The sequence below is a fragment of the Maylandia zebra genome, linkage group LG6 (genome assembly GCF_041146795.1).
Source record: "Maylandia zebra isolate NMK-2024a linkage group LG6, Mzebra_GT3a, whole genome shotgun sequence".
NCBI classification, from domain to species: Eukaryota; Metazoa; Chordata; class Actinopteri; order Cichliformes; family Cichlidae; genus Maylandia; species Maylandia zebra.
In genome coordinates, this window is record NC_135172.1 from 41,648,123 (window position 1) to 41,662,457 (window position 14,335).

The 14,335-nt window shown below is 43.0% G+C and overlaps 1 protein-coding gene across 24 annotated transcripts in view; it reads left to right on the forward strand.

The window, feature by feature from the left end:
* The window catches only part of rims1b (regulating synaptic membrane exocytosis 1b), a 96,488-nt gene that overhangs the window by 22,922 nt on the left and 59,231 nt on the right, over positions 1-14,335 (forward strand). For 23 of the 24 annotated variants that reach the window (XM_076885285.1, XM_076885261.1, XM_076885271.1 and 20 more), the window contains exons 2-3: positions 7,579-7,792; positions 11,098-11,118. In XM_076885285.1, coding sequence (XP_076741400.1) covers positions 7,579-7,792; positions 11,098-11,118 — 235 coding nt within the window. The remainder of the gene's footprint in view (positions 1-7,578; positions 7,793-11,097; positions 11,119-14,335) is intronic. The other variant, XM_076885264.1, reaches the window with a different exon arrangement.

The window sequence follows — 14,335 nt, forward strand, 5'->3', positions numbered from 1 at the left end:
TGATATTTGAATCGCAGTCGATTGGGGAGTGGTGTCTTTTTCAAAGTCCTTCCAAATGCAAGAATGCAAGCGCCATCTTTCCTGTATCTATGCATCTATCTAAAACAGGGGTGGGCAATCTCAGTCCACGAGGGCCGGTGTCCCTGCAGGTTTTAGATGTGTCCTCGAACCAACACAGCTGATTTAAATGGCTAAATTAGCTCCTCAACATGTCCTGAAGTTCTCCAGAGGCCTGGTAACGAACTAATCATGTGATTCAGGTGTGTTGACCCAAGGTGAGATCTAAAACCTGCAGGGACACCGGCCCTCGTGGACTGAGATTGCCCACCCCTGATCTAAAACAATGGCAAGACAATCATAACTTTAATCTATTGCATGCTTAGAATATAAGTAAATTAATAAAACAAAAATAAACAGAAACACTTCCAAGGATGGGCACCGTTGCACTTTGGGTAGAACCATAGATAGTAAAAAGCATGGATGTAGCTTCCCATTATGAAGCCTTGAGACGAGTGTTTTTGCCATCACTGTGTTGCTGTTTTGAACTCATATATTACAGTTGAGCAGTGGATGACTCTCATTGTCTAACGACTTATCAATCACAAATCTTTAGCTGGCCCATCATGGATGATCCTCTTTTCTACAACTTAGGTTGACTAAAATGTATAAATAGACTTAATGTTTTATTCAATATGAACTGAAACACGTGATTGAGTCCATATACTCATGTTGTTTTACAGAGGCTGTTTCAGGGCTGTTTTGTCATGGCCCTGAATTGTATAAGAGAAAGAGGATGGTGGAAGTTTCATAACATCACAGCATCATTAATGGATCAGCTGACTGCTGATGACCTGTTGAAGTGTTTAATCAATATGGACACATTTGCTTTTCATCACTGTATCAGGTTTGTCTGATAATCTCAGACGAATATGAACTTAAAATTGATCTTTGCGTGAATTAGATTCAGCATACAGCAAGCAATGTAATATTCTCCAAGTTTGAACTCTACTTGCATCCAAATAACTTTTGTATGTCTGAATTATTTAAGGTGCTATCAATGATCTGGAAGCTAACTAGCACTACCAGCTTACTGCTAGCTTTCATATGTAGTAGGTGAGGGTTTGTAGGATTTTGTCATGTATGTACGTGGTACCTTTAAAAGTTACTTCTAAAGATGTACTAGAAAACCAGAATTCTTAGAAAAGAACAATTCACAGGATTTAGCTTTAGCTTAGCAGCAGTCTTTATGCTGGCTGGTAAAATCCAGGGTATTGAGAACTACACCATGGGTCATGAAAGGGGCGGGGGAAAATAAAACCAAACGCTTCCTGCTGACCTTTACTGAGAGTTGAAGCACACACGGCCTTCTTTCCAGTTTCTTGAACGTCCTCCTGCAGAGAGTCTTCTGCAAGGCGTCACTGGAAATCAGCTGATGGGACAGAAATAGAACTGCCCTACACACACAAACACACGCCAACAGACACATACGCACAAAACAGAGCTTTCCCCTCCCCATCCTTGGGCCATGTATTCATAGCGGCGCTAATTAACAACTCAACACCAGTGACTGGTGAGGAGAGCAGAGACAGAGGAGGGAGAGATGCAGAGGGAACAAGAGGAGGAGGAGGAAGAGGAGGGAGGGAGTTCTTGGACTTGCTGAATAGTTTATGCGAGGCCTGAGGCGAAGGCTAACCCGTGCATGTGTATACGTGGGGTTTCTGTCTGTGTCATTGTTTATATTTGTGCATGTGTGCTCATTTGCACACACGTGTTTTGACAAGGCCACGGCTAACCCGCATCTGGCTCTCTGTCCCTGCCGGCCCCCCGGTGATCACCGAGGGAGACGAGGCAGCCACAGATCAGCTGGTTCACACCACTGTGGCCCCTGTGGTCACTGTCTGCCACGGCCACATGCTACCAGCATGTAAAGGTGACTTTTTTCCATAATGTAATAATTTCATCACCGTATGAAGGCAATGTCATCTCGTAAAACTTTGGTCCTGATCAGACGCATTGTCTCTCTGCACTGAGTGGCTATAAATAGGGCAGCTATGAAAGTGATCCTATTTATAGTCTTAGTGTTGTGGAGTTAGAGAGACCCTGCTGGCAGACACTGAGACATGTGAGATGGGAGATTCTCCATGTAGTTAAAAAAGATTTCCCATGTTTTATATAAGAAATTGATCTTATTCTTTAAGTGATCTGTTCCAGAGGTATACAGCTTCTCACTTCCGAGAGCATCAGTCCAATTATCAGTGGGAGGCCTCACTTCCATTTCATTGCTTTTGGCGGTGTCTAGTAGGATTTCTGTGATTCTAATAGAATGACTGTGTGCGTGATTAGATTGTGAGAGGTTGCCTAAAAGGCCTTGATGACTCTTAGGCTTCAAAAGTTCTCTTATTTTCACGGGGAGTCTGCAACCGTCTGGCTAGCTACTGCTTCTAGAAATCCCATAAAGTTTGCTGAGAGGAGAAGTTCCACATTTAGCTTTTGATGGATGTTGAATGGCGCTTCCAGATTAACCTACAGTGTCTCACATGACAGGTTTCTTTATGCATTCTGATTGGTGGAGGAGTTGTGAAGCATGTACCAGTTCTCTTCAGGAGATTGAGTCATGGTGAAGGATTTTTCTGAAGGTGATCATTTAGAGATGCTTGTCCTTTGTCTTTGACATGTGTTGAGACCCAGAGCTACTTCAGGTGGTAAACCTATCAATTTTGCAGGCAAAGGTATAGCTAAACTCTTATTTCGAATGTTTTTAGCAGATGGTTTTAGTTGTGTTTTACGGTGAACACTGATAAGAATGTTGCCTGGCCTTGTATGGTTATCAGACAAAAGTATCCTGTGAGAAAGACTAACTTTCTTTATCATTGTTAACAGTTTTTAGTTGCTTGTTTGTCACTTCCCTTTCACATCCCATTGGAGGTGATGCATAGCTGCAGTTCTTAGTACTACTGACACCTGGCCTGTTACAACTGTGGTTTTTCAGGCTTCGGTTACAGCTGGGACATTCATGGAGAGTTTCACCCTTTTTGGAGATGAATGGGTTGAAATGAATATAACTTATACACTGCTTAAAAATGTAGTGTATACAATACACAGTATCTGTTGGTCTTTAGGGATATCGGCCTGTCAAGCCATGATGTATCAATGTGTGAATCAATTGCACCCTGCTTTTGTTGCAAATGAAAGCGACAACAGGTGCACCAAACAGACAACATTGAGACACCCCCAAAACAAGGGGATGGTTTTGCAGAAGGTGACCATTGCTCTCTTTATTCCTTCTGACGGATTTTTCTCGAGCGATGATTTCGAGAGCTCCTGTAATTTTTCTGAGGTGGTGTTGCAACATTATTTGTTAAATGCTAAGAAATGTGACCAGCAGTTGGTACTGTTGAAGAGTTCTTATTGAGTCATGGAGCTTTTTTCTCAGTAGCCATGATTTGTCTTATTAGGTGAAAACGTATGTCCTTCATCGAGCCGCACTGTGCTTGTGTCCAAGCAGTCTTGTATTTTTAATATTCGCTCTCCCTTTTACCTCTGCTTTGGTCTCAGTAGCATTTCTCTTAACAGCTAAGATCAAAGTTAACCCTATAATCGTGTAGTTCTAGTGATAACCACATGACTTAATATCTAACCTTTCTGAAACAGCAGCAGAACACACGGAGTCAAAAACAAAGCTAAAAAGAAGCCAAAAAGAAGTGGTATTGAGACTGGTTCTCTTCTGGTTGATGGTCATTTGGGCCAAAGCTGGACTCACCTACTGCAATGGTAAGTGTTGTGCGGACCAAAGGTAAGCTAAGTTAAGATAGCCACACTTACCGTGAGTCAAGACCAACAATCAAAGCTCAAATTTATCATCGTTTTCTCACAAAAAAAAGTCTGATATCCCAGAACAACAGTGTGTGATCTTTATTAATATATTGGTTATTGAAAGAGAGTTTGGGTAACTGAAGTTAAGTGTGCAATGATGTCCTACATTCAGCAGCTGTTAAAGTTGGTGCAGCAGAGAAATTTAGGAAGAATCCAAATATTACAAATCATTTTTGTTACCAGTGGAAAAGTGACTCTGAAAGCTCCTCTGAAATACTTTGGTTCTCCTTCACAACCTGTGTTCCCAGCCATGGTGGCTGACCCCCGGGTACGCAGCAGGCACAGGCATGTAATCAATGAACACACAGCAGAGTGAACACAAAGAGCATGTCCTCACCTGAGAGGACGTCTCTTCCTGTGTCTTTCGGTAGTGATTATGTTTTTATCGGTGTGGTTAGGGTGACTCATGTATCTGAAGCTAAGTCAAGGTTAAGCTTATGCATTGGTGGAAAGTGTGTGAGTCAGGGGAGATGGATCTGGCAACACACACTCACGAACACAGACTGTATATAAAAGATGTCACTATGATGTCACCCATTGGTTAGCGTAGTTCCAAGCCGAGAGTTTTCAGCATCATCCAGTGTGGCTGTTTTTGTTTATTGAGACAAAGAGATGGATCCGACCTTGACCCCAGGCAGCACGTTCTCACTCCCGAGGTGTAATATTTTAAGCTAGGTGACAAATCGTCAACATGTTACGCTTCCGGGCACCCAGCACGTTCCTAAATGACCAGATCGGAAAAATGAGGGAACATGAGAACCATTTGGAATCAATCCACACATGTTTGTTCATTTTCCTCAAATTGCTTTGGAAAACACTATTTCATGTCATTAAAGTGCTGGTTAAGGTTAGGGCTGGAATACATGGCTGGAATGTGTTTTACCGCGGGAGGTCACAGAGATGGGATGTCCCTAACATAGTCATCTCAGGCACAAAGAAGCGCCACCCACCTTCTGCTCAAACCTTCTGTTTGTAAGAGGCAGCCAATCAGAAAACATCTGGATTGAAATGAAGGGGAACTTCAACAGCTTGTTCAACCAGATAAACCAAGCCCGAATATAAAATACATAAAGATTATTTCCTATATAAATCATGCAAAGCTACTTTAATAGAGTCTAAAGGTAAATATATGGAGCTGAGCAGAGTAGGTCCCCATTCATTAATTCAGATTAAAATCCACAATAGTTGCAGTTTGTTAGCTAATAGTAGCACGTGCAATCAGAAAACGGTCACTGATGTGGATAAACTTGGAGACAAGGGGGACGAGAGCCTCCTCAGCTGAGCTCATGATTTAGGCTGAGAGCACAGATTTATTTATATATCATGAGCCGCGTCGTGCATCTTTAACGGTGCACGTCTGCTGAATGTGTGGAAACGATAGAAAAAGGCTGATGAAACTGTATCTCTAAGAACAGAATGGCTGGTGCACCGACACCCGCTGACACCCAGCGCTTGATGCTGCTGCGTTACCATGACAACCTGCTGCGTACCCTCTGTTTCTGACAGCTGTTCCCATTGCGCCCATGCTTTGCTCAGCCCCTGGACTCACGTCGGCAGGATGGATAGCTTCTTGGGGTCAGGGGTCATGTTTATGACGTTGCTGCCGTGGAATCGTCATGTTGGTTTTTCATCTGAAATACAGCTTAGGGTTTAATTTTGGAAAATGTCCATTCAACCATAAATTAAAGCTTAAATTGAAGCATTTTTAAGTAAAATACATGAGCATATGAGTATTTTTGCAGACATGCGCAGACACTTTCTATTGGAAGCATGTGATGTTTGTATCCGTCCTCCTCTCATTATCTATTGAACCTTCAAGGCTTCATCCTGTTTTCCTCAGTCACACACAGCCAATAATGGTGATGGATTAAGAGCTCAGGATCATTGTCATCATGCACTCTGAGAAAATAAAGTAACTTATTAAGAGCTGAGCCCTTAACTTAGAGGCTAATTTTATATTCTTTTATAGGATTTATAATTTCAGATTAAACATAACATACCTAAATGATTATCTAACGAATAATTTAACCAATTGATTTGTCATCTAACCTCAACATTAATGAATAAAAGCAGATTTCATTCAGCCCTCCTGTGCCTGTTTCAGCCATTTCTCGTGTGAGCTGATTGGCCGAGATGTGTCCCAGACCGCCGGACTCCTCCCCGCTCCAACTGTGCATGGTGGCAGTCTGCTGCAGCAGCACTGTGAGCCACAGACAAGCAGAAAGTCTTCAGTGAAGAAAATCACGGCCGCGGCTTTGACAGTTTCTATTCGACATTCTGTTTTTCTTTATTTGAGGACGACTAGAAATTTTTCTGAAATTGTTTACCATTTCATCCGGATATAGTGCCTTTTACTTAAGACTGACACAGACCTTTTTAGAGAAAGAAGAATCGTGTTGAGGCACAGCAACATTCTTGGACTTTGATTGGGTCATGCTGGAGGATAGTTATCTCTTTGATTATTTGTACCATGAAAAGCTGTTGACAACAGATCAGGTGTTATGTTTTCAACCCGTTTCCTGCCCAGCAGCTGACATACAGAAAGCGATGTCTGCTTACAATAGACCCAGGTAACCAGTCTACACTAAGTGTATTTGAAGGTCTTTTAAATGTATTTATTATTAAGTTACCTCGAGATCTGGGTGCTGTTTCTAAGCTCACAGCTCTGTTACCTCAGCACTGTTTCCCACACATACTTTGGTTACAGTTGAAGTTTTGTACCACAGGATAAGAAGCTGTCTGGAGACCCAGCTGAATGATATCGAAACCACCACAACAGCAGTTTGCCCTGTGACCCAGCCAATGGGAAAACAGAAGATGAGCAGGGGCGGGGCTTGCTGGTTAGCATGGACTAAACTGTCAGATTATTGAAATTATTGATGTTTTTCTCTTAAAGTTGTGGCTGAGTGGGCTGTCCAAGTAATGCCTGTGTGGAAAACACAAATCAGTGTGGAGCGCTCAGCGCCCTGATGACCAGCAGGTTTTCCACTTATCCCGCTTTATTTGTGGGTTTCATTCATTTGTCATTTTCAACTTTGTCAAGTGTGCAGAAGTGTGAATTTCACAGTTTTTGACAAATAGCTCAGCTAAAACGTCGGTGTGTTGCGAGAGCCCTGAATAAAGTTTGTTTGGTTACACAAATTGGCTGCAAATGTGTGAATGAAGCCATCTCCTTCCTGTCTTAAATCTCTTACTAAGCGAGGTAATTAAAGTCCCTGTCTGGGTCCCATATATGCGAGCCATGCTATGCTAATTCAGTATTCCTTTGACACTTCTGTGGAGACAACATTGTGGGTGTTTTCACATGGCCTGATTTGCAATTCACACTCGGGTTATTTCCATCACTGGCATCCTGGGAAGCAGGGAGGGAGGAAGTCTGTGAGCCACAGAGCGCAAAACTGAGCTGAAGTTTCACTTAATTGGGTGTATGATATTTTTTTTTCTTAAAGGGACCTTTCAAGTGGAGCTCTAATTGCCACTTATTTTCCTTTAACTGAAACATCACTTTCTTTTTCTGAACGATTTATTTATTCTAAGAATTATTCAGTTATTCAGACATCCTTCAACATCTTCTGGTTTGGTGTATGGATAATTAGACATCGAGATCTCTGTGAAGAGAGCTGGTGAGTTAAGAAGTTTAACAAACTAAAGTTCATGATGTACCACTAATGGGCAATCTTCCACTTCTGTCTTCTCTCCTTTCAGAACACTGCACAAGCAGTTTGAGAGCTACAAACAGGAAGTGCGTCGCATCGGGGCCGAGACGCGGCGCCAGCAGACCCAGCAGAAGGACGACGCGCCCACCTGCGGCATCTGCCGCAAGACTAAGTTTGCAGATGGCTGCGGCCACCTCTGCTCCTACTGCCAGATCAAATTCTGCGCTCGCTGTGGAGGGCGGGTCTCTCTGCGCTCCAATAATGTGAGAAGCCTCTGAATGTTTTCCTTCGTCCTCTCGTACTCACCTCATTCCTGCTGTATACGATACACGATCGCTCCTTCTGCTTCTGTGTGTTTGTCACGTCTGCTTTTTTTGTTTCCTTGTCACACTTTGGTGAGAACAAAGTGTATTGGAAGAATGGCTTGGCACGAGACATAGGTGCCAAGCCAATCTTCCAAAACAGGAGCCGATGGGAATATTAGGTTTGCAAGTATTGAGTGAAACCAACAGTAAAGCAAAATGTTGGGCACAATCACACTAAATTCTAGGCTAAAGTATAAATTTTTAAGATAAAATTTAGTCTGTGTAGTCGTGCATGTCAGTACCAAAGATATAAAGATATATATATATATCTTTGTGCCCTGGTTCTGGTGGTGCCACGTGAAGAGTCAACTGATAAACAGCTTGTCTGGGTAATATCGTTTGTCTAAAAAAGAAATAAAATGCCAAACTAAAGCCAGCAATGCACTAAATGCACTGACCTGCACCAAGCCTGGGCTACAAGCTAAAAAGCAGCTTATTATAATTAAAGACACAGACTGTATCACCACGTTATCTCCATTCATGGGATTCATGTTGAATCAGTGTGCCTTCCAGCCATAAACTAAGCATGTTTGTGCTATTTTAAGACCCGGCCCCTCTTCCATCCAAGCTTTCTCTGGGCTCTCCTCCAACCCAAGAGAGAGGCCCACCTTCTGGTTATCTTACCTGACCATGAGCCCTCCACCCTTGGCCTGCTGGTTCCCAATCTGTTCAGTATCCGCCCATCCCAGCTGGGCCTGGACTCCCACTGGCACCACACGTATGTAGAACTCAAAAGGCCAGTCAAAAAAGGGGCTAAAGATAGTATCCCTGCTGGTACAGCCATTAATATTACTCTAACAGCAGGCACACTGCTTCACGGAAGTAAAGAGAGGAGGCTAGTATCATTTATAAATACAACAAATACGAACTTATTTGGACTTCATATAAAACCAGACAATGTGGTCTTCTCGAAGAACTTCATGGTTATACATTTAATTTAATAGAAATTTTACAAGTGAAATTTCAAGGTGCAAAATCTTTTAAATATTATTTTAGGTGTAACTTCATGTCTTTACTGCTTTGATCTTCTTGCTGGAGATTTTTGTTCATTTGTTTGTTTCTGTATTTGTGCTACTTTTACATAATGAATCAATTAATCTATAAACCTGCCTAATTAACTGGGGTTAGAAGACATCAAACACAAAATCTGCTCATTAAATGCTTCATTTACAGTTCATTAATAGATATTTTTAGAACATAATTTTTCCCCTTTATTTTTCTGGTCCGTCTCTCCTAAAGCTGATACGCCATTTTTCAAGATTCTTTCTAAGATTTGTTTTCTATTTATTTTAAACTAAAAGTTTCTGCATTCACAAGACAATTTCATTAATAAGTCCTTACAAGGAATACGCAACATGCAAGTCGTGCTCCACTTCTTCTCTCTATTTGTGTATGTGCATTAGCGAGCGTGTGTGTGTGTGTGTTATGTGGGAGTGATGTGTCAGAAGTGACGCTCTCATGGTCTCGGCAGTGCTTGCCTCTGTCCCGGCCCGTTTGTCCAGTCATGCAAAATAACAGCATTAGGAAAGTGTGAGATTTGTTGCATCACATAAAATTTTCTCCTGCCTACAGACTGCTCATTTACTCCACATGAGCAGAACACTTTATTTTCCTCCAGGCAGAAGTTTGTACCTCAAAATTACATTTAGTGCTCTATAAATATACTGTATGCACTTCATCACGTGCATTTTAATGAATGCACTACATACACTTTAAAAGTGAGCTGGCTAGAAACCGGCTTTTTGTCATTAAAAAAATACCACAGTACAAAGACGAGTACTAAATGTAATTTTAGAACATTGCCGTAAAAATACTCCATAAACCATTTTAAAGTCAACATGAAGTAAATATCAAAAACCTGTTTTCTGGGGGATAATTTTAAAACTGTACTACAAAAACTGTCTGGGTAAAATATCACGCTGTACACGACATCAGTATGTTGCACTTTCCTGGACATAATTTCACAGCCTCAAAGCTAGAGACTCTTTTGACAAAAGGACAAGGATCCATTCTCAGCCATACAGGGGCTCTGCAAAACTATAAAAACAAAATAATTAGGGAGAAATTATCAGGAAACAAACGTTTACTTGTTCATAAGCAGCTTAGTGTAATAATTAATTAATTCTGATTGAAAGAGCTGTGTAGTGCTGCCCTGTGCCCTGCAGAAGGCATCACAGCGACACACAAACCACAAAGCTTAGCCTCTACGTGACGCTGGGCGCTTACTCTATTAGTTTAATGAGCAAAATATTTTGGATTTAAAGGACCTGAGATTGTTTGCAGTGCATAAATCCAGAAAATGGGTTAAAAGGGAAGACGTGTCCAAAAAACCAAAACAGTTCTCTGTGTTGCTTTTAGTGTAGGAGGCATGGCACATCCTGATCCTGTCGCAGGTCACGAGCAAGCACGTTGCATGCCGCCGCAGCCTAACGTGTCAGCAATCACATACATGTGCGTGCTGTTGTCTCCGCTGCCCTCAGACTCTGATTATGAAGTATGTGAAATAACTCTGCAGAATGTAACTAACAGATGTTTGCACCACATCCTCTTTCTCCTTTTTCTCCTCATGCATTTGCCCTTCTCTTCTCACAATCTGTCCGCTCTTCCACGTCCCAACTTCACCTCCTCTACTTCTCCGTTCATTTTATCATTTATTTCTCTCCTTTCCTACTCCGACCCACCCCTTCCTCACTTTTCTTGATTCTCCCTGCTACCTGGACTGCATGCCACAAAGGAGGACAAAGTGGTTAGCATCCTTTTTTCTTTTGTTTTTTTCTGCTTTCTCTATGTGCTGTGAACGTGACGTCTGTACTACTCGAAGGTAAAGGAAGGAAATGCTGGCTGCGTTTAGATCTGGAGCTGATTTCTATCCTGGAAATATGATGCAAAACCAAATAAGTTCAGTTTCTTACACATTGGTGTCATCTGTCATTTAAAAAACAAGAAAACAGCAGTATCAGATGCAAGAGAGCAAGCTATTGGGTTGGAACGTAGCCAGTATTTGCACAAATCCGCTTGTGGATTACTGACTTAACTGAACAAAGGGAGTCTCTGAAAGTTCATATAGTTTGGTTATTTCTCTGAGCCTTTACTGTACCATCCAGGGTGGAGACACCTGGAACTGTTGTCTCCTCAGCGGTTACTCTCTCCGTATAAATCCTGACTAACTCTGTTTCCATTGTCTGTCTCCTCCCCCTGCAAAGTGTCTCATAGTGAAGGACAGGGTAAGACTTGCTGGACAATCCATGGATTTTGCTGCATGGGTCACAACTATTGTCCCCTCCTCCCACACACGGGTCTGTGCTCATTCGCAGTTTCAGAAGAGGATTTCAGACCCGCCATCGGTTTTAAGAGTTCCTAGAGGAGCTGGCTGGTGACCCCGTATTAGCACTCTAATTCTGAGAATGAACGCAGACCCTGAAAAGTAACTGACAGGCAGAGCGAGCATGAGCCATGACATAGGCTGTCTGCAGGGGCGTCTGAGCCATCCTGAGCCATCCTGAGCCATCCTGACCCCTCTTCCTATGGCTGTAGGCATGGCTGTGCTGTGAAGGGGAGGAATAAATATTTAGATAAAACAAAAAGGGGGTCTGGGAGATTGGCATTTCAACTGGCATGCATATAAGAATGCGAGAAAGACCTTTTATCTGCATAATGAATGCACACTCATGCCTGTGCATGCTTTCCCTGCCTGTGTGTTTGAGACCAGACCAGCCTTGCCATGGGGAGACGGGAAGGGCCCAGGTATATTTATATATTTATATGTATGTGTATGTTCCAGTTTGTCCTCTTACCACTTCCTGTTAATGCTTGGTCACTGCAAACTGCTGCCAAAGTGTTGTTACTGCCGAGAAATTCAGAAAGTCAAAGCCAGTGAGTTTCAGTTGCAGTTTGATGTTGCACCTTCCTCATATAGAACTGAAGAGGATTCATTGTTTTACAGTTTAAAGCCTGAATAGAAATCAAGAGAGGTGACCCCAACAGCTGCGGAAATAGGACTATAAATCATAAATCTTATGGCGCTTAAAAATGGCCAGTCTTCTCGAGCACCTCTGGGCTGTAGAAGTGCAGCAGAAACAGCCATCTGTCTGCAGGACATGATACACGATACCTATGATTATTATAGTCTGAAACTTGAAATAAAAAGGCAGGATGACTTAGTTTTAAACAGTCCCCAGGTTGATACGGAAACCACAGCGAGCTCTGCAGTGTGATAAGAAGCTGGTGTGTGTTTCATGGCCCTCTCTTTGAAGCTGCCCTGCTTTTGCTGGTGCTATAGCTTGTTAATGGCTGAGTGTTTGTTTGTGTGTGTTTAATGTCAGCTCCAGATGGCTTCCAGAAACTGAACTAACTGCTGACAATCTGTCTGCTTTGTAGAGGCGCACTGCCTCCCAGTGGAGAACAGACAGGCTCCTAACACAGACACCTGACATCTTCCAGTGCCAATGAAAAATGCATTTCGAGCCACGTTAAGGCTTTTCCAAACTATTATATGCACTCTTCATTGTTCGTTTTTCTCTGATCTGGTTGCAGCTGTTGTGTGCGTACATATTTGTAAGCATTCAGTGAGTTCGTGACCTGCGAGCTACTATTAACACATTCAAACTCCTACACACCGATACTACCAGTGCTAAATCTTTGTCTCTCAGTGCGTCGTGCTCACACTGCTTTTTACCAGAAGGGCGGAAGCACTGCATAATCTCCATCATGTTTCTCAGTATAGGCGACTAACCTGCTGCTCTCTCTGCACACTTCACTCCTCTCCTCTCATACACGACTCAATCTGCAGCCTGTGTAACACGCGCGCTTTCTCCCTGCTTTAATTGTCTCAGTTTATGCCTTTTCTCTTTTCCTGCTGATACACCGACACAAATCTGTACACCCTTTTTTTAGATATAAAACAGTTTATCAGGCAGGAAGGTTTGACACACATCCTGGATTTGAAAGCTGATGGCTATGTCCATCATGCACACTGTGCAGCTCTAATGACTTCCTTGACTGGATACGTCAGTGTCAACAATCTGAAAACGCGCCTTTAATGCTTAAAGTGATTTGTTTCAGCTCCTATTATTATCATCCTCGCTGGAAAGTGAAGGCCCACGTAAACAATTCAAAGAGTTTCTTGGACACACTTTGTGTGGCTGCTTCTACTGCTGAGTTCAAAGAGTCCAACTGGGCAAGAAACAAGAGCAATCAGCAAGCAGTCAGATTTTAAACAAACCTCAGGGTTAAAAGAGGACCTCTTGTTCTTTTCCTATTTTCTGCTCCTATTAAACATGGTTGGGTTTCACGCAGTGAGGTCGCTCCTCATAAATCAAGCACAGAGATATAAGATCTTCAACCAACAGAGAAATCGAGTTAACTTTGCTGGACTTTACTGTGAGAAAAATAGCAGATCAAACAGAGTTTAATCAGAAGAATGATGTGAAAATCAGATAAACGACTGACAGGAGCCAGAAAAAAGTAAACATTTTGCTACATTTCATATCCAAAATGTGAAATCCAAATCTCTCTCTCCTCTATGTTTGCTTAATTAAGATCTCAGAATGGCTCCAACATGAAAAAGTTTTTTTCTACTCTTCTGGATGTGTGACATCAGCGATAGCAGGTCTCCTTATATGGTCGTCTGAAGGGACCGGTGGGGTTGTGTATTAATGCTGTGCAGAACGAATAGTTATGTCTATAACTTCTGTTCCCTGAAGGAGAGGAACGAGGTACAACACATAAGTATGGGATATCACGCCCTCGCGTGTCCTGGCTGAAGAAACCTTTATTCACGCCTTTACGGCAGATGACGTGTGATGACACGCGCAAGGCCCCGCCCGCACATATAGCCGCTGCCATCACCGTCATCCCTCAGTTCGATAGCCGCTCTTCACCGAGCCAACTGCTCAGTGGGGCCACCCTGTGTTGTACCTCGTTCCTCTCCTTCAGGGAACAGAAGTTATAGACATAACTATTCGTTCCCTTTCAGTCGATTCACTCGGTACAACACATAAGTATGGGACCTATATACACGCCCCGCAGAGCAGCCACCGAACCGGAACGGGACCACCACATCCTCAGTGAGTGGTAGACCCAGCAGAAAGGACAGCATGAGCCACCGAAGGGGCTGTAACGTCCAACCGATAAAACCGCACAAAAGTGTGCGGCGACGCCCAATTAGCCGCTGCACAAATATCAGCCACAGGCACCCCTCTAAAAAGAGCCCATGAGGTCGCCATCCCCCTGGTGGAATGAGCTCCCACCCCGTGGGGCAACGCAAAACCTCCGGCGCTGTATGCCAGCGAGATAGCTTCTACAATCCAGTGGGACAGCCTCTGTCTGGACAGAGCTCTACCTCTATTCGGACTAGCGAAGCAGACAAACAACTGGTCACACAAACGCACATCCCGAGTGCGCTCAATGTAGGTGCGTAGCGCACGCACCGGACAAAGAGAA